This window comes from Epinephelus lanceolatus, chromosome 23, assembly GCF_041903045.1.
Source record: "Epinephelus lanceolatus isolate andai-2023 chromosome 23, ASM4190304v1, whole genome shotgun sequence".
Taxonomy (NCBI): Eukaryota; Metazoa; Chordata; class Actinopteri; order Perciformes; family Serranidae; genus Epinephelus; species Epinephelus lanceolatus.
Window position 1 is genome coordinate 22438003 of NC_135756.1, and position 26599 is coordinate 22464601.

A 26599-nucleotide genomic window follows, 5' to 3' on the forward strand; every position below is an offset into this window, starting at 1 on the left:
AGTGGGTATACTCTCTCCTGTATATTCTGATTGGTTTTTGGCTGATAGGTGGGTATAGGCTACTGTAAACGTCCAGACAAAGACCATGTATACTTGCGTAGGCTATATTCTCCACTACACCACTTGGTTACTTCTGCTACTTCTAAGTTACTCATTTCCTGTGACTTTACAGGAAGTCAGAAGGCCTGTAAGTTTGCCATTATGTCAAAATATCAAGTCATCTGTCATTTGTTTTTACAGATGACGGATGATTTAGTCATCTCTATGCTCATGTTTACCATAAAGGAAATGACAAGTTCTTGGAAAAAACCTGCATGCCTTTCTTAATTAGCTTTCATACTTCGTACACAACGTCTCTGCCTTACCAGTTCCTTGGGGATGATTACGGTATACACGAATCAAATGATAATCCTTGCACATTAAGCCAGATGATCAGGTTCCACCAGAAATCAAGAACGACTTCTTAGACAGAGCACGTGGGCAGAGAGTTCCACTTTCTCTTTAATTGTAGCATAATCTATGATGAGTTTGGATAATGTATCCTCTTCTAATCTGTTCAGTGAACACATTGATTGGTGCTGTGTGTGGGCTTACACCGGATGCTCTTGTTTCACAGATAAATCCGTCTGAATAATGTGATTTGCACAGCTGCAGGTGCTTCTTATGTACTGAGGGATTCGAATCAATACAGGCTTATTTCTATGTGGAATGGCCTGGGATGAAATTTAGCCCTGTGTGTGTGTGTGTGTATGTGTGTGTGTGTGTGTGTGTGTGCCAGGCTCCTTTTATTGTACTAAAAAAAAAATAAAGGCATTTGTCAAATATAATGATATACCCTATGCTTTGGACCATATTTTCTGTTTTGTATTCCCATTATTGTTTTTTTTTATTATTGTTTGGCCATTAGAGACTTTTATGGTGCATTTTATTTGGGGGGGGGGGGGGGGGGGAACAACCAGGAGTGGCAGTTAAAGACGTTTTTCTGAGCGGCAATGAGGCTCAGGAGGACAGGGTCAATATTCACCACCCTGGCTCCTATCTGTGAGCGTCCACAGAATGAATCCTCCGGCTAAAAATACCAGCGCTGCTGCTTTATGACCAGAACTGATGAGCCGTGATAGTGCTTGCTCTCTTAATGCAGCTACAGAAATCAACCTTGTCCCCTCTCGGCAGATCTCAGTTATCAAGCAAAACAGATTGGGATAGAACAACATTTCTTTAATACGCCGGCAAAAGCGCTTTAGCATTAAATTAGAGGGCAGTGCCTTTGAAGAAATTTAATTTACTGACTCAGTTTGAGTTTTTACATCCCGACAAATAGAGCAGCATGAAGAGGTGGAGATGGAAATGAATACCAAGCGGGAGTGTGATTGTAAACGGGTGTAAAATGACAATGAGGGATATAGCTTGTAGTGACAGCATGAGTAAGAGGGTCAAGTGTGTGCTTTTGTGCACATTTGACAGACAGGAGCTCTCTACATTGAATTATCTGCTGTAGATCTCTCCATCTAAGTGCAGGTCAGTATCAATGGTATGCCAAGTGGTTATTGAATCAGGAGAGCTCTCCAGTTGAACCCTGTGTAGTGGCGATTAAATGAGAACATTAGAGTTCATAAGTTTGAATTCAAAACCAGAGCAGCGGGGAATTTAGGCATGGCTGAGCTGAGAGGGAAAGACAATATACACCCACTGAATGGAGTGTTTTACCTAGTTTTTGCCTTGATGGGTATGCTGAAAGAGAAGGAGGTTAAAGTAAAGGTAAAGAGGTCCTGGTTAGAGTTAGTACTAGCCAATCACAGCACAACAGGGCAGGACTAGGTAATTCGGAGGGGGTATTCTAACATCTATTGAGAAAGACAGAAAGACATTTTTGCTTTTGTTTTTTGTTATGTCACATTTACTGTATCGGGTCAGCCCTTGCTCAGTTCTTCTAAGCTAGACAGACCAATCTAGAAGATGGGTCCATCCATCCAGGGACAAGAACTGAGCAAAGTACTCCAGATGTCCCTCTCCCCAGCAACGCATTCCGAATCCCTCTAAATATGTAATCATACCAGGGTGTTCTGGGTCTACCCCAGGGACTCCTACCAGTTGGCTGTGCCGGGAAAAACTCAAACGGGAAGCTCCCAGGAGGCATCCTTATCAGATGCCTGAACCGCCTCAATTGGCCCCTTGCGACACAAAGGAGCAGCAACTCTTCTCTGAGCTCCCTCCAGATGTCTGAGCTCCCCACCCCATCTGTAAGGCTGCAAGGCTGAGCCCAGGCACCCTACTGAGGAAATTCATTTAGGATGCTTGTATCTGCTGGCTCATTCTTTCAGTCACTACCCAAAGCTCATGATCATTGATCTGCTCCTTTTTCCCTCACTTGTGAACAAGAGCCCAAGGTAGCTGAACTCCTTTGCTTGGGGCAGTAACTCTTACCCAACCCAGAGGGGGCAATTCACCATTTAGTTTTAGGTCTAGGAAACAAATTTTCTTTTCCTAGGATGGCAAATGCATGATCCGCCCTACTGTCCCTCGGATTGGCTAGTGCTTGTTGCTTTTGTTGATTGGGTTGGTTATGTTCGGCAAGAGGAGAGAGATTGGTTAGGGTTGGGGTGAGAATGTCAGGGTAGGCCAATAAGAGGCAGAGTAAGGCAGAGTAAAGCTGAAAACACAACAGCGCCTCTGCAGTCAAATGCCACCCTTAGTACATGCACATGTGCATGCATTGCGCTGCAGTTCATCAACAGACAACCAGGCAAAATTGACTGTGGGTTGTTGAGCTCATAATATTTCTTGACCTCAACAACAAGTCTCTACTCATCCATTCTTTGTCACACACGAGACACAGCAACAGAGTTCTCTTTATACATCAGTGGTGAGGAGAGGAGTCGAACTTCCATAGGAGCAGAGAAAAAGAGCTGCCACGGGAGCTTGTACGTACAAGCGCCAACGTGCATCTAGCCAACACCAGTGTGGGGCGGTGTGTTTTGGTCTTTAGGCATAGAAGGGCAGATCATGTAAAATAAATTTGTACCTACACAACATTTGTAACTAAAATTAGATTTGTTTTTTTGCCATGCTAGCGGTGCAGATCAAGGGATGGCAATTGTTCCACACTTGGGTCCAGACTGGAATATTTTGACCCTTGCATGCCATTAAATTTTGTAAAGATTCACGCTATTATCAGAACAATACAAAAAACAAACAATGCAAAAAAAAATGACAAACCAATCAACCTCATCCATCCATCCATTTTTGTAACCACCTATCCTCTTGAGGGTTACGGGGGGGCTGGAGCCTATCCCAGCTGACATTGGGCGAGAGGCAGGGTACACCCTGGACAGGTGCCCAGACTATCACAGGGCTGACACATAGAGACAGACAACCATTCATACTCACATTCACACCAACGGACAATTTAGAGTCACCAATTAACCTATCCCCAACCTGCATGTCTTTGAACTGTGGGAGGAAGCTGGAGTACCCAGAGAAAATCCACACTGACATGGGGAGGACATGCAAACTCACAGAAGGGCTCCCTCCTGGGATCAAACCAGGAACCCTCTTGCTGTGAGGTGACAGTGCTTTTTTCTCAGTTTTGAGACACATCATGTAATTATGTGCCTACACTGAATCCTGGATATATTATTTGTTTGTTTACGAGAGTGTTAGATATAGAGAAGTAATGCTGTATCCGACTATCTCAATTGAGATGAATGACATTCATAAATATTCATCACATTGTAAATATAAGTCGAGGTCAAACTTATGCATAAAAATTAATTAATTAATTTTAATAATATCAAGTAAAATGTAAATTATAAATGAGAGAGAAAGAAAAACACATGGTTCCAACAACATAAATACATTATGAAGAAACATTACTGGTGAATGTACTGTTTACAGGTGGGTGTTTTTATATAGATGCATAAGAAAAACTGACCATAATAGGAAGTGTGGTTGTGTGTAATAATTATGCAGCAATTTATTGGTAACAATTGGCTTCATGTTTTATGCATGTTCATGGATTCAATGGCTGAATTATGATTAATGGGTTATAAACATTCTCACAGCAGGGACTTGGTTTTATATACTTCTATTTAATGCTGAATAATTTATCATTTAAACATTGCAAAACCATGGTTAATGGCTTAAATTAAAGGAGACGCTTTAATTAATGTGTAAACATTTGTTTCTGTTTAAAAGGGAACATCATAAAATATGGATTATTAACCTCTTTAAATCTGACATTTCCTGGTTGGTGGTGCTACAGTCATGAGACGATGATGTGATGTTTGCTCACACAATGGAAGCTGTGTGTGTGTGTGTGTGTGTATTTCAGTGCATGTCCATCCACCCCACCCACCCATATACACACGGGGCGGTGGCATGGTGTTGGCCCAGAGGTGCCCCAGTTGTTTTTGTGCCACACATCCAGCCTAGAGTGTGTGTCTGTGTGTGCTTGTGTGTGTAAGACAGTTATATTTAGAGATGTGGCTAGCCAGTAAACACACTGAGTAATACTGAGGTGCGTCATTATAAGATCCTGTGACTCTATGATCTAAACGAAATGCTTACACACACACACACTTTTGTAGCAATATAAGCAAATCTAGTAACAGTTTGGGATGCTTGTGATGTGGTGGTGTGACATATGTATTTGCACCTGTGATGTAAGATGACAGCTGTACGTTCGATGCTACAACTTATTTTTAAAGAGCCAACATTCTAACAAGAAACCTCTCTCCATTTTTATTTTTAGAACATAAAAAATAAAAGTCTGTACTCATTAGAACAGGACACATACAGTGAAATCAGGAGGAGTGTGTTCTGTTTCTGACAAACTCTGTACAAACACACACACCTAGAGCGAACCATACTGTTAAGTCTCTCGTGGAAACACACAGGCTCAAACACACAGTGTCCTCATAATGTGACTCTCCTTATCCTTTTCCATTCATCATGCTGTCATTCTATTCTCCGCCAGCGGAGGGTCTCCCTTCCAGTTAATTAAATCAGATGCTTATCCTCATAGCATGAAGAGCCAAAGAGAAGAGACTTATTAGTGTTTCTATACAAGCACTAATAATAATTATGAATAGTAATAATCTTAAAAAGTGTGCGGCAGAGGGACTGAATGTGCTGCACTAGGTGTACTCTACTGTCCAGACACACAGAAAGACTGGATTACTATCAGCTGGTATGACTACTCTCGTTTTTGGTTATTTGTTGAGGGACCTTGACACCCATTGGTTTGTGCACTCATATTTTGAAACATCATGTTCAGCATTTTGGCCATCGCCATCTAGCTTTTTTGGAGCCAAAGTGTCCATATTTGGACCAAAGTGTGGAGCTGTGGAGGAGTGAAGGGTGAATCTGACTTATAGGCTGTAGTGGTGCCTGGCACTTAAACGGCCCCGCCCTTGATTATGCATACTTTTACGCGATTGAGCGCTTCAAAGTATATCTTTAAGCCTTAATGAAAATTCAACAGATAGGTAAAATTGACTTCCAGTAAAGTTGACATATACTGTATGGGTGAAATAGCCACGGAACCAAAGCTGTTTTTGTACCAAACTGAAAACACATTTATTTTTGCTCTGAAGTTGGGCATTTTAACATGGGTGGAGCCAGCCTCAAGTGGCCATTCAAGGAACTGCAGTTTTTGGCACTTCCATATTGGCTTCATTTTTTAGCCCAAGTGGTTGCAGCTTGTCTTGGACATGTTGCACTGCAGCTTGTCAATAGATGACCACACAAAGTTATTACTACTTTTACTAAAAAATCTGTACTTCCTCCACCTCTGCATTAGCCAAAAATCACGTGTGGACAGCCCCTATTTAAACTTCGTTTCTCACCTAAACTGCCGATCGAGTTGTGACGCGCCAGGCAATATCTTTTTGGCCACTGTCTTTATCATGACAGGATTGTGGGTCGTGTAGCTCGGGATATTTCTTGATCTCAGCAGCAAGTCTCTTCTCATCTATTCTTTGTCACACATAGGACACAGCAACAACTGAGGAGTTCTCTTTATACATCAATGGTGAGTAGAGGAGTCGAGCTGCCATAGGAGCAGAGAAAAAGAGCTGCTACGGGAGCTTGTATGTACAAGCAGAGAGCGAGTGGGGGAAAAGGGCATTTAATTCTTGGGGCAAGGAGACTGGAAATAGGACAGTGGCATGAAGTTTTGGGAGGTGGTGTGTCTGGGAGTGCCGATGGGCATCGAGCCTGACATTGTGGTCACACCGGACACGAATAAAACAACTCGCGTGAGTGAATTACATGTAAAGTCATGTAAAGCCACCATTAGACTTGAACTCCTGCCATGTGGTGCGATGATGCAAATTACATAAATTAAGTGGTGGTGCCAATGAAGATTTTGTGTCATACACTTATTCGATAAAAGTTAAAAAATCTGAATGTCAGTGACCAATTTGCGTCGTGATTGCCAATCAGCATTGAGATCCTCTGTGGATGTATGACGCAGAGGATGTACTGGTGGAAGTTCACTCATTGATTCAGCGATTTCACGTGTGTATGACGGGAGTTATTCACGCTTATAAAGCGAGTTAACACAAAATATTCTAGTGTTTAAACTTGGGCAAGGAAATTTGCATTGTGTTTGGTGTGAACACAACATTAAAGATGCACACCAGTAATTTAGTATTACACTTTGTTGAGTTGAGAGGCTTACAAAAGACAGATCAACACAAAAATTGTCAAAATCAAAGCACCAGAAGTGGAATATACTGACTTTTAGGTTAACCATTTACCATTTGCCCCAGGAATGAGTCCTAAAACCCAGAAAATAGTTAGCATTTTAGCACTCCCTGTTCCCTCATCTTGAAGTCAATGGGTTTTTTGAATAGGTTTTGGGTTAGATGTCTGAAATAAAGTCTGTGGTTTACACAAGCTTCAGAGGGTTTCATGTTTTGTTCTACAACATAAAATACGTAATATGTAAATACCCCACTTGGGAATTTGAAGCTTTCATGTGTCATCACGCCAAATGGGAAATGGGAAAATCCCACTGGCTTTGAGACAAGGACTAGGACAACACTAACTTCTGCATCAGCCTATAAAAAACTGCCACACTTTTCCTGCCTGGTAACAACATCTTTCTAACTCTACACCTGCTATTTGTAACACAGCTTTTCTGATATAAATAAGTAATGCTGAAATAGGCCTGATGACATAATCAGGGGGCCCCAACTGTGCATTTTGCCCCGGGCCCCCTAAAAAGCTAATGTGGCCAAGAAAGCAAGAATGAGGGGTGTTTCATGCCAGCAACCCACATTGAACTGAACTGAAATAAACTGGATTGAGCTGATGTGAATGAGTGCATTGAGGGCAGGGGAAATGTGTGCCTGTACACACACACACACACACACACACACACACACACACACACACACACAGGAAAGACTTTTTATGACAGATTTCTCCTATTTTCTCTATGATTGTATCATTGTCATTACATCCATGCCAGTAAATCTGAAGCACTGCGCTTTAAATGGGCTGAACTCAAAGTCAACTGAACTGAGCTGAAAGAGTGAGAGATAGACAGACAGAAAGAGGGGGAAGGAGATGGCAGAGGGGCATAAAGAAAGAGAGAAACACACACACAGAGAAGGAGTGACATCACATCTCGCAGCCTCTCTCCTCCTCTCCCTGGCACCTTTGCTCCACTTCTCGCCGAGGAGGCGCACAACACACAGCTCCTCTGTATCTTGCTACGCTGCTCGCAGTATAAAGGGGGCCGGACCACACGGAAAACGGGGAAAACAGGAAAAGCAAAACATTGTTTTTTGACAGGATGACCAACACTTTCCTAAACATGGCGTCGATAGGCGACTTCGACCCGCTCAACGCGTCTATTCCTGCCACCAAAGTTGAAATCACAGTGTCCTGCAGGTAAGGGAATGTGTCTGCTTTAACATGGTTTCACTCTCACGGAAAAACACCGAGCTGTGGACGCAGCTGAAAGTCACCTGTACTCCAACTCCGTCCAAGTTTGTGCTCAGTGTCAGTTTAGCGTCTTTTTTAACGACAAGAATAACGTGAAATGTGTCACTTTTACGCCATTTATAGCGAGTTAACGTAAAACTGTCAGTTACTGTGCACACTGTTAGCAGCGCTAGCTTAATTAGTGAACGTTAATGTCAGTTGGTCACTTTAACTCCACTTAACGCTCTTTAAACGAGCTGTTTCATAGTGTTAACATATATACATGACTATTATAGCAAAATTATATGTAATACGTGACTAATATATTAAAACTATAGCGTTAAAACCCCAGTAAGATACGCTCAAACTAACTTTTATGTATGTTACTGTAATTTAGCATTAACATAAACAGGTAAAGTTACATGTTTACAGTGACACTACGATAAAAAAATGTTTTATGGCAATTTCAAACACTTAAAGACCATATACACGATTAATATAGTGTTACAATAGGAAATAGGAACATAATAATAAGATATAAAATATTTATTTTATATTAACACTGTAACGTTAACTGTTTGAGTTGGACTATCGCCATTGTGTGTGTACAGTGCACGCGCCTGCTAATGACGTATTACTCATTATTTAGGCATTTCCTACCATATCTGTGTCAGTGTTATTGCGCCATTTGACAGCTGACAGTCTTTGTGTTGCTGCTTGGTCACATGTCAAGAGTGAGGCATCACTTTGGCGTGTGAAAAGGTGCTAAAATAAATCATTAACTGCAGGTATGTTGTGTGGATAGTGACAGAGAAAGCAGGGGATATGGCTGGTGTGTATGTAACCCCTGTTTGAAAGAAGTCTTTGTGTGTGAGTCAGGGAGGGTTTTCCTCCATGCACACAAGCAGGGTGAGAAATGAAGAGAATGTGGTTTGTTTCTGCCTGACTGGTGACCCACAGTAGGCTACAGGCGGTGAGCTTCGTTGGTCAGCCATGTTTTCCGAGGAGCCCCACTGTAAGGGAATCCAATTAAATGTGTCATCTCAATCAGATGAAATCGGTCATGCTGCATCTGCTGTCATTGCATGCTTATTATGGGGGAAAACATAAATACAAAACAAGCTGTTGAAAACGATCAGCTGCACATTATAGTGTTAAACCCCTGTGATAAAATCGGTTGCAATGCATGGTGGGTTCTCTGTGTGATTAGTGAACTTTCACAGCACGACTGTGCAGTGCGCAGTGTATATCTGATCATATGCAAATGTGTCTTCCCTGCAGTCAGTCAACTGTTCTTGTAAAACTTTTCAATGGATCTAGAAAAACACGTTCCTTCCCAGACAGGCAGATACTCCAGTTAATTGCAATGAAACCGAAAATGTCTTTGCATGTTGACGTTGTGGCTGTGCTCATTCTGACAGTGTTTCCTTTCTTTCGGTGCATTGTTGTGGGTTTTTTTTCCTCAAGCATAATGTCTCAAACCCTGCTGGTTGGATTGTGATGATGTTTGGAGACAATTTGACTTTGTGTTGTCAGTAAAATTAACAGGACGTTGAGGCAGTTATAAAAGTGTGAAAAATTCTTTAAATGTGTTGCATGAGTCTATCCGTAGTTTGTTAAACAAAAGAGCTGTAAAATTAGGGCATAAATCAAATGTCAGTGTTCTAATTTTAGTTTGATTTACATATTTTGGCTGTTTTGTAGATGACATTGATTGCCCCGATGCTGACATTATTCAAATATCAAACTTTATGTGGTGTTACTGCTGCTCCTAGTTTCCTACCCTGCTCGGGTCTCTTAGATACTGTAGTTACTGTATTTCCAGAAGGTTTTAGTACCATCTCCTTAGTAACAGTGAGCCAATGTCATCTCCCAGCAGAATGTATGAACATGCTGTGCAGAGTTTGCTAATGTCTGAGTCACCCAGCTCCCGAGCCCCCAGGGGGTGAATGTGTTTTGGTGGCTCTCCTCCCACTTCCAACTTGAGGTGAAGCGGGGATGCCATAGTCAAGGACAGGTGTGTGTGCATGCACATACATCTTTGTTTGCGCTTAAAGCATATACGTCGTGTGTGTGTGTGCGCATGTGTCAGGTGGACGCAAAGGGCAGTGTACAGTATCACCATGGTTACTACTTTTTTAAAGTTCCCCTCTGTGTGTGTAGGGGGGTGTTAGAGTGCGAATTTCACGGAGGAGACAATGGTTTAAGTGAGAGCAACATGAATGAACAATTTGATTATAATGTTGCCAATGTGGCTGCAACGATTGTCACTGTCATTCATAGCTGATCTTGAATGACAGCAAGAAGAAAGTTTTCATTTTAACAGGTCAGGATTAGCGTAATTTGGCTTGTTTCCATTGCAAATCTGCATTCTCGAACCACTGAGTGTATAATCTGGTTATAGGTGTTGACACCTGTTTTGGGAAACAGTTTAAACAGGCAATTTGCCAACAAGTGGCGTAATTATCTTTTGCTTTCACTTTTGATTCGATATTCATACTTATTAAGCCTTTTTAAGACACTGAATGGCTTGTTAAAAGTGGAGATTTTTCCAGTGAGAGAAAGAGAGAGAGGAAAATGAAAAAAGTAAGAAGAGGTTAAGAGACTTACTCTCATTTGAAGTAGCTCTCTTCATATAATTGTTGTAGTCAGTGGTGACAGGGCTGCTGCAGAAGTATTGATAGATCTTCTTAAGCCTGCATCTCTAGCTAATTCAGATAATGCTCCGATGCTATGGGGATATGAAGTAAGAGCTTGGCTCAGACTCGGCAGTGAGCTGGAGACATTCCGCTGATCGATGGGAGAGCCCGAGGTATCAGCAGGAATCAATGCACTACCAACATTGCCTGCTGCGCCATACACATTCCTAAAAGTGTGCTCACACAAACTGTATAGGTGTACATATACGAATGGTCGTACACACAAGCCATTCCTCACCCACAGTGGCACAGTCACAGAGGAATAAATTACTCCCTGATGCACTCACAGGGGGACTCTACTGTGAATGGCCTCAAGTCCAAATAATCCATTATGTCATTGATCGGCCGGGACACAGGCTGTTGCCTGTTTTTTTTTCTTTTACACTGAAACACACATGTACACATAAAATCAATACTTCGTATATATGAAGTAAGCGACATGTTTAGAACATGTCTTGGCATTTTGAGAAAATTTGTTTGCAGGGCCTCAAATAACTATGGAAAAAAATGCCACGTGTGTTGAGTTAGCACACTGGCACCGATGCTTTCCTGTTATTATTTCTGAGGTAACTATGAACAGGGCTGTAATTCATTTTATGTGTATGTTTGCGTGTGTTATCATAATATGTCTGTTAGACTGGGTATCAAACCTTAGTTCAGTAAGGAACACTTTAGTCAAATAAAACTTTATTTCCATTGGCAGTGTTATATTTTGCTCTGTTCTGGGACCTCTGCCTTTTCCTTAGCTTACGCAGAAAGCCTTCTCCATGTGCCTACGTGGAAAACCTAAGGCAGAGAGAGCACACCTCTCTGCCCTTCCACACGCAAACGAGGAAAGCCTGAGGCAAAGAGAGCAAACCTCCCTGCCCTTCCACACGCAAACGAGGAAAGCCTGAGGCAGAGAGAGCAAACCTCCCTGCCCTTCCATGTGCCTACATGGAAAGCCTAAGGCGGGGAGAGCAGCAGCAAAGACCCCCCGGGAACAGAACAGAGCAGCATCAATGACAAACAGAAATGCCATTGATAAGTCGGAAATAGCATGAAAAGGAGGAGCTGGGGTGGAGGTCATCAATCAGCTGCTCCATCACTTGACTGGCTGTTTGAGATCAGCTGATGTAGCTGGGATGTGAGCTAGGGCTTGATAGTGTGTACTGGATTTTTAATCAGATATTTCAGTCAGATGAAAATGCTAATTTTACCAATTTTAGGTTGTATTTTGTTCAGGCAAAGTTTTTGCGCAGCTGCATTTGTTTACATAATATTACATTTTTGAAAAGTCTGTTTAGCTAAATGAAAGGTTGTAGAAAAAAATATGAGGATGAACACATGTATGTTCCCTGAAAATAAGGCGTCATAGACTTGTATAATTTTTTCGATCGGTACCAAAACTCAGATATCATATCAGTGCTAGTATAGAAAAATTTCAAACAATGCCTTGTGGTAAGAATACGGACGCCAACGTTTTATTGTTAACACTTCTCCATACTCTGTTGTGTTGTTCTCAGACTGAAGTCAGAGTTGAAGAGAATGTCAGCTGATATATTTGTATCCTGAGTAAAATTGCTCCTTGCTGGACAGTCTGCCACTGTGAACGATTTTTTAGGTGCTGTTGAAATACCACTTGCTCAAAAACAAGCCTGCAGTCCCAGACAAATGACCTGAGAAAGACAAGAGGGGCCTGATTTTTGAGTAGTATTGAAAGTTTTCCCCCCATTGTCTCTCAGACTGCCTGACATATCTCTCTGACTCGCTCCCTCTCTCTGTGTCTTGCCATGCATCCCAGCACTGTCAGCAAACATCGTAGCTGTTGACAGTAATAACTCTCAGATTCTCCCTCCTCCTTTTCTGTCTATCTTTTTTTCTGCTGTGCAGCGATGGGAAGGATAAAAAAAAACATGGCTTTCCTGTATCCAGTGTTGCCACAACATATTAGTTGGGGTGTAAATGATAAATTGAGAGAGTGGTGCTTATTTATGGTAGAGGCTGGCTTTGTCCTGCATGTGTGTGACTGTCTGAATGAATTTCAAGTTATATTATTGCCCTATATTAAGTTAAAATTAATTGATCTCATCATATATCCAAAATATTTCCAAGTCCATGTCTATACAAGTGGTTCCTGACTGATTTCAGTAAAGCCTGGTTTGGAAATATGAAAAGGGGCCAAATTTGAAAATGAGGTCATATTTGTGCAGGCCTGAAGGCTGGGACACGCGACTGCTGTGATCTTAATGGATTCACTCAAAAAATGTGTCATCGTATCAGCTTCAAAACACAAGTAGTCCTGCAGCTTTAGGTATTTCTTGTCATGCCGAATACGAGTTAAAATAACCATTACATAAGAGATGTTGAGGCACATCTCCTGGGTGTTTTTCCTCATTGATTGTGTGCTGTTGTTTGATGTTGATTTGATGTGAGTACAGGACAAAGTCGACGCTGTGCACAGTAGAGTGATTTTGAATCGTATATCTATCATTAAGCACTGCCTCGGGAAACCACAGGTGAGAGTTTACTCACCAGTGGAACCAATCTAAACTCTCATTCAGAAGCTTAATTACTGCAGAGTGAATGGAGGCCTCCCACACGGAGAATGAGGCAATCATATGCTTGTCATTGTGTTCAAGAGGTCGCTATTCTCCCTTTCTGTGGAAAACCTGGTCTTTGTCTCATTTTGAACAGGGCCATTTGGCAGCACGGTTGTCAGTATGTGTTGGCAGGCACTGACAGTTTAAAACTGGAGCGAGGCTCCCAGTGAGAAGAGACTACACAAGTAGCATCTTGTTCCTTCTGTTTCGCTTTAGGTACACATCCTGTGTCCCTGATACATTTAAATCTGAAAGGACACAGTGAACTCACTATCAATGCTTCCGAGTGCTACATTGTAAACAATAAATCCATGTTGGAATCATGGAAACTGTGGCATCACATGACGACTTTTTCTGAAAGTATTGCTCAAGTCATAGAAACCACCGAGAATGATGTGTTGTTGTTTTTTTTGGTTCCAGTGCCCCCCCTCATCCCCAGCTCTCTAAGGGTGCTCTCACATCTGTCCTGTTTGGTTCGGTTCAGTTGAACTCAAGTTCGTTTGCCCCCTAAGTGCGGTTCGTTTGGGCAGGTGTGAACACAGCAATCACATTTGGCTGGGCACCAACACAACCGGACCAAAACCTTCTTGAAGAGGTGGTTTCGGACCGGTTACTAATGAACTCTGGTGCGGTTCGTTTGTGGGGAGAACGTGTTCCAACCTCGATCCGAACCAACTGCAGTCACATGACGCATTGTTTGGGTTAAACATGAGCATTTTACAGTCCTGGAGGATTATTAATGTCTCCTGTACTGCCTTAATATGCACATTCAGCACTTCCAATGCATCAAAACATTGTTTTCTAGTCTAGGAGCCTTTTCAAACTGTATGGTTTTTCTAAAATGAACAATGACAGCAATATAGTACACTAAAATCAACCTGTGTAGTTGTCCCTCCATTGTGACATTAGAAAGTGTCACATTTATCTTGCAAGTGTACTAAGGTGACTAGATTTCTGAGAAGAAAATCGGGGACAAGTACTTTTTCATGCATTTTGACCAGCTTTTATTACTCAAAAGGTTGCAATCAAGCAAATGAGTGACATCACCAACCATCCATCCACTGAGGAAGACAAAAATATCTTAATCTTATTAGCTTGAGTTAGGATGGATTTTTTTGGTCAAAGGTTTCAACTCATAACTGAATACTGAACTGATATTTATGACACAAAAGGTGGTAATCAAAAAATGGGTGACATCGCCGTGATCTCCTCATTCATCCACCTCCGTAGCCTCCGCCTCAGGAGCCTGGGTAGAATAAGAGCAGAGGAGGACATGAGAAAAACTGCAAGAACAGAGCCAATAATAAGTGAATAGTTTCTTAAAGAAATAGCAGTTTTGGTAATATAATTTAATATAATTTGGTAATGTAATTTAGTCATTACAGATTACTACAGCCATTGGTTACCCACACAGCACTGTCTGGTGCCAGCCGGACACAAAATACAGCAGTTAACACACACAACTATTATGGTCTCCTTTTCTGTCCTTTTTGCCGCTTCTAGATTGTTGTTGTTGATGCTGCTGCATCTGGTCGTGCTTCCTGGTAATGTCTGTATGTCTTACGACGTCTTCTCTGGCGATGCATTTACTGACTGCCGTAATAACTGGTGTTTGAGTCTGCGCGCATTTTCCCCCATTCAATGTCAAAATCGGGGACATTTTCGGGGACAGCTTTCACCAGGGACAGGTCACTCAAATCGGGTGCTGTCCCCGGAAATTGGGTCACCGTAAAGTGTACTCTTCTTCAATGTTTTGTTTACTTCCTGGATTTTTCTTGCATGGAAATTCTGACCAATCAAGAGCAGCTTTCTTTCTGCACAGGCATTATATCTGGTCCGCTTGTAAATGCTGCCGTGAGAACACGAACCAACTCCAGGCAGTTGGTTTTGAAAATCAAAAATCAAAGTCTTTAGTACTGGTCCTTCTAATCAGTGGAGGTTTTACACCTGTGATGCCAGGTGAATGCAGTTAACACTATTCAGGGACCCAGCAGTGCTCTGGGTCCAGACAGCCAGTTTTAAAGATAAACGTTTGACATCCTGTTGCCCAGAATTAGAGGAGAAGGTAGTAGGACTAGTTTGTCTCTCAGTTGGTCAGGATGCCTACACCACCTGCAAAGTTTTTTTAAGGACTGCATGGGAGCGAGGTGTGTGTCTGTGTTTGTTTGTAATTCCGTGGCTGTGAGTATTTGCTTGAAGTAAACAAACTGCAGTGCATTTTGACTGTCTTCGCTTATTTGTGGCTTTCCCATATTCCACATTGTGCTTTTTTGCGGTAATTCTAAATAACTCTGTTTGCCAAAGTAGTTTGTTTGGATGGCAATTTTTCCCCCTCTAAGACTACATTTGTGCTTTCTGTGAAAACCAGCATGGTATCCATTATCAACAGAAATAAGTCTGCCTAAGCCAACGCTCAATGTAGGTTGTATCCACCAAGGATTTTTAACACTCATGTGATGCCAGTAGTTTGGGACTGAAGGATTTTAGATTTCCTAGAGCAAGGCATTTTTTAAGTTGTTCCTAGTTCCTAAATTTGTAATGAATGATCCACAGAAATGACATGTATATAAGATGGATAAAATTATCACCATGCATTGTAATCTTACACCACCGTGAGCACTGAGATGTGGCTGCTGGATACAAAAAGAGATATAATCGACCAGGGCTGCATGATATGCAAAAAATAAAATAAACCTCTGTATCACCACGATGCTTCATTTGTTATGGAATGTTGTGACACATTTTATCTTTATCAAAAAACTGCAGCTCCTAAGATAAGGATATTGCCATTGCCATTATTTTGATAATACTTTGAATAATTGTGCAGCCCCATTATCTACAGCTCACCCAGACCTATAAAGGGATATACTCAGGCCAAGTCTTTTTAGGGCTGCAACTAGCGATTGTTTTTGCAATTGATCAATCGGCCCATTATTATCTTGATAAATCATTTTGTCAATAAAGATGGTGAAACATGATCTGCGTAATGTCCCAGAGCCTAAGGTGATCTCAGATGGTACGTTTATCCAGCAGTCAAAAAAATCCAAAGCTATTCGGTTTATTATCATGTGTTACAAAGAAAAGCATCAAATTATCACATTTAAGAAGCATGAAATAAGCAAGTGTTTGTTTTTTGCTTAAAAAATTACTAAAACAATTAGGCCTATTAGATTATCAGAGTAGTTGCCAATTAGTATTCTTTCCATTGAGTAATAGATTACTACTTGCAGCTCTACTTCTTCCACATTCAGATGCACAAGAAGAAAGCCTAGACTCAAAGGGATACTTTGCAGATTTTCAACCAGCTTTGTATCTTAACAGTGTGGGCAGTGTGTGTAATGAGCTGTGGTAAACTTCCCTCCATCTTACCAGCAGCCGGATCTCCCTGCTCATCTCGGTCCAGTTTGCCAAATGATACGTTACCTATCATCTGTCGGATTTTTGCTGGCTTTAGGGTTGTTGCTCAAACTCATAGATTGTACTTTGGCTTTTTTGTCTGCCCTCCACCATGGACACAAAGAGTATGAAGGTGGATCAAGAGCTCAAACTCAGACCAAACTCTAATTAAACTGTAAAATTAGGCAGTGCTGATTGACTTTGACACAAGATTCTTTTACTGTATTGCCTGTTTCACGCCAGAAATGTCCTCAGAAACATATTTGAGCTTGCCATATAACTGTCATTTGAGATTGTTTGTTAGCATCCAGCTGACATATTGTTTCTGGTGTCAAAGCCGCACGTATTATGTCATCTGCCAAAGCAAGCGTTTCAGAGCAATCCGGTGGTTGTGGGTTTTCTATCTCTTGAGCAAAAGCAAAAGCCATAGCCCTTTTGCTCTGTTTTATCTGGTCATGTAGCACCAATTTTTAAACACATTTACATCTTTACTACATGGACAACCTAGATTTATTAAAAGACTTTCTTTCAGGCAGTGAAATACTTCTTTAACAATACATAAACCTTGTCATATTTTGATGTATGGAATACACTGTTAGGTGATGCTACTGTTGAGGCTTTTGGTGTGTGACGAGTCACACCATTTGAACCTTGATTTAGTGAAGATGTAGTATAGACTATGTGGACCATTGAACTGTTGCTAACGTTAAAAAAATACTCTCCCAGTCCAAAGGGCTTTTTGCAAACTTAGAAATACACATTGATTTTTCCATTGACTCTATATTGGTTTTGGAGCAAAGTTCATCATTGTTGAAGGAAGTAAGACAGAGCACAAACAACCACATCAAGATAGGAGACTTCCAGTCTGCAAACAGTGATTTGGTTTCTCACCACGGGAAGCAGATAGAGGGAAGACACTTCAGGTTATTGGGCCACAGCCAAGAAAAGGATGAAAACTAGGTTGGGCAAATGTAGGTTGTGTGAGGCTGGATCTGACAAAAACAGATGCAGACTTTGGACTATTGAGCCAAGATTAAAGGAAATGCTTGACATTTCCGATTTCATTTGGACCTCAGGCTATTGCTGTAATTATGAATGCATTCTCAGTCATCTTGGAAAATAATCCCTCAGAAAGGATTATAGATGTTCAGATTTGAAGTGACGTGTTGTGTTTCTTAGAACTGCTATCATATATCATTGAGCCACATGAGCTGCTGCTAGCAGCAAAGCATTTAGTGTCAAAGTCTTTTTTGAAGAGATAGAGTAAAGCTGACATAGTTCATCCCATGAAGATGTGACTCTTCCTGAGGGTCACATGCTCTAGATCATATCTAGTGGCCCCTGTGGGCTTCACACCATTGATTGTATTGATTCGCATTTTGAAACGTGCTATCACCATTTCTCTTGTAACTACAGAAAATCTTTCACCACTCAGCCTTATATTTTGCTCCAAGTGTTAGGGGCAAACCACTTACCCTGCAGCCCTGCCCCTTAACATCAATAGTCATGGAAGACTCACTATCTATTTTCAGGTTGCTCGCTCCCACTCTGTCTATGGGAAGTGATTGCGTTGACCTTTTTGGCCCCATAGAGCTCGCAAAATGGTTCTTTTATCGGAGACGTCGCTGACAACTGTCACTTTGAAGTGAAGACAGGGTCGCCTGCTGAGTGCCTGTTCAATGCCAGCCAAAAGCACAAAAGGATGTGTGCGAGAGTGCGTGATGACACAACGGCCAATAACTTTTTCTGTTTACATGTGGTTCTGAGCAGCAGGGAGCGCGAATGATTTTGGATGAGAACACAGCGGTGCTGGCAATCAGTGAGACAAAGCTACATTGAAGAAGCCCTTTTTGAGCTGCTGCAAAATGATGCTGTTGTCTTGACTGTCTGCTTCTGAGTGAGGCAGGGTGTGTTTTTGGCTGCTCTCGGAGTGTGTTTATGTGCCTCTGTGAGAGTTTCTGTGTGTGTATTTATTGCATAATCAGGTTTGGGCTTTTTTCTGGTCGGGTCAGTTAAGATTTATGCACTCAGAGGAAATTACTATCGACTAACTTCCTTCTGTTATCCTCTCACGGCGCATGCTTTTCTACATAAGTCACCAATAAGTGGTTGTGTGCACTGAATTACAACACATTTTGTTAAATTGCACTGTACACCACACACACTTTGAGAACACACAGACCACACAGTCACAGTGCCTCCACTCCATACATCAAGCTGTATAACTGCAGCGAGAAAATGGATTGATAAAGATCTGACGAAGAGCGGGAGCAGGTCATTGGCAAAGGTTAAGGGCTATACACACACACACACACACACACACACACGCACACACACACACACACACAAGCCAGGTGTGTACCACTCTACTACTACATGCAGAAGCAATGAGTGGAGGGGTAATAGGTGTACACATTGACTTTACTCTCAAGGTTAGGCAGTTGTGGTGTTATTTTAAAATGCTGGTGATAAAACATGGTCTCAAGGACACACACACACACACACACACACACACACACAGATACACTCCGTTCACATCAGTAACTCAAAGGCAAGCTAACCTGAGTCAAAAATGGGTGGTTGCAAATAACACTTCCCATTACATTTTTGCAGATTGCTCGGGACATCCTTTAATCAAAACGAATCCCATCACTGCCATGTACTCATGTGCATTTTATTGTGTTTGAAGACATTCTTCTAGACCCTTCTTGTGAATATTTGTAGGGAATAATTGAGCATTGTGACCTGCTGACCTCTGTGTCAAACAGGCGTTAAAAACTCTGCTCAGTGGACCATCAGAAAACATGCTAAAGTGCTAATTGCAAATGAATCCATCAATAACCACTGAGATGTAGAGAAGAAAGCCTTAGGGAGCAATTTAGCTGAAGGACTGCATACGGGCTGACACGTACAGGCACATACATAATACACACAGTAGGCGCACACACGCAATTAAAAGCATTTAAACACTCGCGCACGCACACACAGTAAGTCACAGATATTTGTGCTGCTGTGCCTCCTGTCAGTCAGACAGCTGATGACATTTTCAGCACAAGCGGCACACATAAAATACGATCACATTTGATGCTCTGACATTTTATTTTCACTCTGATGTAGATTGCCTCTTGTGGGACATAAAGTCATAATAAAACAAATCAAAACATCTCCTTTAAATTCTCACAGCCCAGCTAGATTTTTTTTGACATTTTTGGTGTGATACCTGGATAGAAATTGGCAACATCTGATCAGTATTTTTCCGCTGCGGATTCACAAAAGAAAGGCCAAGCGTAACGCTACACACCGAACTCTTGAACACTGGACACAGATTTAAACTATTTGACAAGTAAGATTCCTTGACTTACAGTAAATCACCCTCACAGACCTATTTAGAGCCAGAGAGAGACAGAAACTGAGGGGAGGGAGAGGAACTGGCTGGTCTAATGAAGTCATCTCCATCCCGGTCACATAGCACAGAGGCTGTTTGAATTCCTCCAGGGATGTTGCCTCCCCCTCTGTCTGCCTCCCCCTCTCTCGCACGTAGAAGCCCCTGGCCTCGGCCTGCACATCCAAGCACGTCTCGGTATTTCTCTCACATGCCCATACACACACTCGGCGTCCTGTTAAAAACATCGTATAAAGGCCACAGCACACATGTAATGGAGAAAACGGGAGATACGGAGGGGAGTCGGAAAGAAATACCTCCCTCCCTTTTCCTCTCGCCCTGTTGTCGCCTATGGTCGCTCTGGGCAGCCTCATTGAAACACTTAGACAAACATAAACGCATGCTTACACACTGTAACACTGTTCATACAGGCAGATGTGCAGACACAATCACAAACCACTCGTACGGACATAACACACTTCACATAGGCACACACAGTTTGGCTTCTTGACAAATACTCGTGCTGACGCTGACATTGTAGTACAAGAATAAACTGTATGACTGAGCATATCAAGCAAATTACATCTTTTTGTCATTATCTCACCCTCAGTGTGTGTCATTCTGCATAGAAAGCAGCTGAGACATTCGGCCTTTGTCTGTATTGAGTAGGTACAGGCATACGAAGCCCAGTGACGTGTGTTGATGGTGGAAGCTATAGGCCAGTTGGACTAAACTGCACTGAAAGCAGTGACAAAGGCAATTAAGGTAAAATGCCAGTAGCATAGATGCATGGCTGTGTGTTGTCTATGACTGATGTGTATGTTGTTGCACATGTCTGTGTGTAAATGGATAGTAGCGTGGCATATTTCAGCGTGTGTGTGTGTGTGTGTGTATGTGCGCTGAGATGTTCTCTTGGCTCTCCCAGCCCTTGTCAAGAAGAATTAGGGCAGCCCTCTTAGAGGAGCAGAGAGAGAATACAAGCTGCTGATGCTTCCCTTCAGTGTGTGTGTGTGTGTGTGTGTGTGTGTGTGTGTGTAAGAGAGAGCGATTGGGGGGGGAATTGTGCAAGCATGTGCTTTTCTTCATGTATGTGTCATCACTGGCAAATTGGATAGATCAGTAAAGAATGCAAAGGGAAAGAAGTGATGGAGAGGAAATAAGAGGAAGAACACGAGAGACAGAAGAGGTACCTGTAGCATTGTGCTCAGCGACCTGTTGAGAACATCTGAGCATGCCCAGTCGTCTCCTCTCACTCCACATGTTTCCAAGAATATTCCTGGTCTGTTGCTAAGCGCGTCCACACACACACACCCAGAGAAGAGTCCTGCATTGGTGGATGTGATGTGATGTGATACCGAAAAGAGAATAGAAGCTCTATCTAAATGTAAACCGATACAGTATGGGTGTGATAACAACAGCACATCTCACATCCCAAGTGAAAAACACTTGAATTATAGTGTAAAATGTGAGGACATGATGTCCAGAAAATTTCAAGATATCATCAGTATGGGTGTAAAAATGATTTTTTTTTAAGATAAGAGAAAAACATCACGACCTTTCTCTTCTCTAAACCTAGTTTATGATTTGGCCCGTACAGTCTTTGCATTATATATGAGGTGTGTGAGACCTCTGAAACAAGCCCTTAAAGCTCCATTAAACAATATTGTTGGTATTAACATTTAATGAGTGAACTCCCAGTGAGGCGAAAGGGTTTCTTGTACTGCAGGGCCCCCTCAGTCTGCAGCTTTTAACCGCATTCAGCTCGTTGTGGTTTTGTGGATTGGCCAGTCTGGGATAAACGTCTCTCAGGGTTTTTCTTTTTCTTCCTGAGAAATGAGTCATATTTTATTTTGAAAGCACTCAACTCAGGCTGTTTTGTTTTTAACTATTGGGGGAAACCCCTAAGGAGAAATTAAGAGCAAAATTAAGATAATTGTCACACTGGCACTTAGGCTAAATAGCAAAAGGAAAGACTGTGATAGTCAAAACTGGGAGGTAGGGCAATGAAACCGAAGTCTCCAGTGTAATGAGCAAGTGTTTGCTCTGTGTTCCACTGCTGCTGCTAGGCTGAGATTGGACTTGAGTCTATATATATATAATATATATAATATAGATGTGTTATGAATCAGGCCTCTTTTGTAAGGTGAAGATATCAGCCAGTGTGATTGCATGAGCCACACTGGCACACTCAGGAAAGAGAACATTCATATGTATACATAAAAAAGTGGTCTCAATTAACAATGCTTCCTGGAATAAGATAAAAATAAATATAATGGCACTGATGTCTGTGAAGAAAATGTATTCCAACAAAAATGGTGAAAAACATTTGAATAGTTATCCATGATGGTTTTGCTATGTTATTTTACATTACTTTAAGCGGGAACGGACAACTTTTCAACTGCTCCTAGTTTTCAAGCGGTTTTACTGCTGTCGCAAAGAAAACCACTATTTGATGTTCTCAGAGCCCAGCAATTACCACAGTTTCCACAGTGGTTCCATGGTATACCACTTCTGATTTTGGTGATAGTAACCGCAAAGAGCTTACATTAGCCCTTTCTACAGAAACATTGTGCAATAGGGCAGCTATGACGTCTCTTTTTTTATTGTTTGAGTTCAGATAGCATGTCAACATCCTGGGAGCTCTTATTGTCTTTCCGATTTGCAGACATTTTCAGCTGCTGTTTTTGTCTTTTGAGTTAGCTGCTAACTGCTATCATCTGCTTTTAATATCTCCTGGCAGTTGGTTGGCCACATAGCATGTCTTTTAAACGTTGCAGGGCTGAGGCTTTTATGCAGACAACATTTCTGCTCTTTTATTACCTCTTTTGCTGGTTTATAGGTGAGAAGACCCTGTCCCTTCCATTGTGCAATCAAACCTTTTATATAGAAAGGCAAGGCAGACATTTCCTGAACAGGCAGTGTAAAATTGGCTCTTGATACTCTTGGTAACTGGGGACTAACTACCAGGGAAAACAAAAGCTTCCTGTTTTGGTTTGTGCAGTGGTTGACACACTTCCTTTGTGCCATAAAAGCCTTCATTTCCTTGGGAGATCATCCCCAGTGGCAGACAGAATTTTACAGTGGAAGCAAGTCCAATGTAACCAATCTCAACGCAGATGGTGTCATCGTTTATCTTCTATAACTATAAATTAAGCCCAAAAAAATGTGTCTATTTCCACTTTGAAGCAGTTCTCAGTCCTTCATTAGTTCATTGCCGTAGGTGAAATCTTGATTCCATTGCCGTCTCAAGTCAGATATGTGATCTTTCTGTGCTACTCAGTGTCTTCCTTTACTTTTGTGCAACTGAAGTCCTTACGACTTTCACTCAGCTGGCAAGTCCTGCTGAATAGGAGCAAGCATCCAGTATTTGTATGCTATCAGGCTTTGTTTTCTCTAGTGTCCTTTTACTGGGTATTGAATTAAGGTACATACAGTATCAGGAAAGTTTGTTTCTGGCTGTATTTTGATGTCCACAGACCACTGACTGTCTGCTATGTCTGCAGATTATTTTCCATTGTGACGGCTTTAAATCTTTCAAGATGTTAGTTAATTTTCCAACTCGAATTGCAACTCGTCTATTCATAGCAGCCGCAGCAGGTTTGATTGTGTACTAAGTGGTGGTGGAAGGGTTTTAATATATGAAAAAGCGACTCAAAGAAATTGAATGTCAGCAATGTTTCCACAAGGTCTCTAGTTTTCTATTTGTCTGATGTGTCTCATGGATTTAACTTTGTCACATAAGGAAATATTAGTGTTTGAAAATAAGTATTGGATTTCCATTCTCTAGCAATTCACTGAATGTTTCCAGTTAATTGTGTATGAAATTGCAAGGGTGAATTGCATCCCTCTCAGCGTGACGTTCTCCTTCTTTCTTGTACTGGTGTTTGAAGTCGCACATGGACTCTAATTTTATATTAGTCATCACAGCAAAAATAGTCTCCTTATTTTCCACCCTGCGTTATCTTCAGAATTGTTGTTTTTTTCCATGTGTGGGTTCATTGAGTACACACACACCCTAGGTTTATTAGATCCGGATGACCTACCTGGTATCGTGAAGCAATATTTAAGCAATAACGTGTGTGTGTATGTATGTGACGTGGTGGAGATCCAGGGTAGCTGAACTGGAAAATCACTAGAGCTTGCACAGGTTGCTCCATGTGGTTCTCTGTGTGTATCTACATGTGTGTAAATGTATCTAGTTCAGTGAGGTGGTGTAGTCTCCACAGAGCCTATTCAGGTCACGGTCAAACTGAGAGAAAGAGAGAGAGAGACAGCCGGATAGAGAGAGAGAGAGAGAGAGAGAGAGAAAGGGAGAATGAGGAGGGGAAGAAGAAGAAGTCAAACAGAAGATAGAGCAGGAATTAATGCTCTTGGCTCTCACTGAGAAAACCCCTTTTCCCTTGAGGAGAAGACAGAAAAGGAGACAAGTAAACTTGGAAATAAAGATTACTGTAATAATAAAGAGGGTAATGATGTAATAGCAGTGGAGAATAACTCAAGGCGTGTGTAAAGCTCAAGTCGGGACGGAGGTGGTTTAAGGGCGCAGAGATGTAGCAGAGGAAAGGTTTGGAAAAGACAGCACAGCATGTAAAAGGCTTGAGAGCAGCAAGTTCCAGGTAGCAAACAGCTATATGAGGACTAAATGATGAGACATACCATACCAGAGTGATGCATCTCTGTGTCATCAGAAAGATCTGATTAAATCTTTGGATGAAAACCAGCCATGAGAATAAATGTCAGTTGATGGCACAGATCACGATAACTGGTTTAATTATGATGATGAAGTGTCCTTTAGGGGGCTCTTCCTCTGTAAACAATGTGCAGCAGCCAAAATGTAACTTAATTTATGAAGCTATTAACCCATAACTGATGATTGCAACATATCGAAATCAATGATAAATTTTTGTAATGGTATTGTAAAGCATTCAAAAGCATACTTATACAAACTATAGGTCATTTCAGGTAACTGTGTTGGGTTTTTGCCAATCCTTTGCTTAAGTAAAAGTACAGTGGTCGCAAGATAAATCTGATGAGTGGGAAGGACGGAAAAAATTCTAATTGTATATCTCTTTTGTTCTTTTCTCTAAGCTTTCCTCTTCTGTTAAATATTGGATAATTGGGCAACTTTTGGCTTCAGTTATTTAAATGAAGCCATTTTGGAGGTTTAAAGGGCAAATCACTCTGTAGTGAAATTGTTTTCAACTCAGAGACATCTGAAAGGTTAAAAGAGGCCCCAGCCAGACAATGTTTTGTTCTAAGAGGTCACAAGGTGAAGAGGTTGGAAACAACTGGTCTCAAATTTAATAATAACAACCTAAAAAGGCTGTAAAATTAATGTAGTGCAGTTAAAGGTTTTGTGTAGAGAAGATGTAGGGGAGAATATGTTAAAAGTTTTATAAATTAGAAATAGTGGAAGGACCTCAAATGTACAGAAATTGAGTGCTTTCCACCAAAATGAACTCTTAGCTATTTAATTTATTAATTAGAGTTGACAGAGAATGAATGAAACTCATTTAGAACAAAAACTTTTTCAGGAAAACAAACCAACCATAACCACAAAGTAAATCAAAAACATGATGTGAACGAAAATGTCACATGTACTCAATTTATACATTTATTCAAAGACAGAGAGTTAAAGAGGCAACAGATAGGATTTGTTTTTCTTTTAGTTTGACGCCACCTTGCGTCAGTGGTGTTGCATCGCACTGTCGCAACGACCAGGTTGACCGTGGGGATCAGAGGTAATCAATAAAATGTAGGCTGTAAAGCCACCGGTATATCTCTCTGTATGTACAATGAGAAGGTGTGTGGTTTTGGACATCGGTTTTGAAGCCTCTTTGGTCACGGAGCTCCCTCCATCTCTTGAACGCCTGACTGAGGTTTACTCTTGTTTTTCCTCTTCTTTTATCACTCTCCTTTTTGCTCTTCTTTGCCTCCTCAGACAGAGGAGCTTGTTTTCTTTTGCTAGGCCATTTTTCACTTGTCTCTAAACTTTGTCCGTCTGCCATTGTACTCGTGACTCAACTATCTCATGCCCAACTCCTCATAAGGACTTGCTCCAGTCCCTGATTGGCTGACCGACCAATTTCGCAATACATGAAGCGTTTCCTGCTGTAAAGCAGATTTTTTCCGTGAACAGATGCTTATTGCAAAGCCACTAAGTAAGCTATGTAAACGCTGATAGTCTGATTTTACTGTGGCCACTACCCTGTACAACCCACATTATTTTCATAATGATATATTTAGGAAAAGATGCTATCTGTTGTCTCTTTAAAGAGGGAAAACAAGTTGAACAACTGAAGAATAAAACAAATATTGACTTATCAGTTTAGAGCTTTGCAGGCTGCCCTTTAAAGTAATGATTAATTATATTAGCTGTGGGTGGGCCTAATGAGCCTGGGACCTCTTACATGTACAATTGACCCATCCTAAATGAATGGAAGAACATATATTTTGTTTAATTTTATTTTTTAATTGTTAAAATGAACATATATAGACAAAAAAGACAAAAGCAAGCAAACAAACAGAACGGTTTCCCTCTCTAAAAAAGTAAAAGACAGACACTACTATCATGTTTGGACTTTTGACGAATCACAACAGGTCAT

The 26599-nt window shown here is 41.3% G+C and overlaps 1 protein-coding gene across 1 annotated transcript in view; it reads left to right on the forward strand.

Moving 5' to 3' along the window:
• The first annotated feature begins 7665 nt into the window (after window positions 1–7665).
• The window catches only part of LOC117249274 (copine-8), a 122251-nt gene continuing 103317 nt past the window's right edge, over window positions 7666–26599 (forward strand). Inside the window, exon 1 of the mRNA XM_033614820.2 lies at window positions 7666–7902. Coding sequence (XP_033470711.1) covers window positions 7805–7902 — 98 coding nt within the window. The 5' untranslated portion in view covers window positions 7666–7804. The remainder of the gene's footprint in view (window positions 7903–26599) is intronic.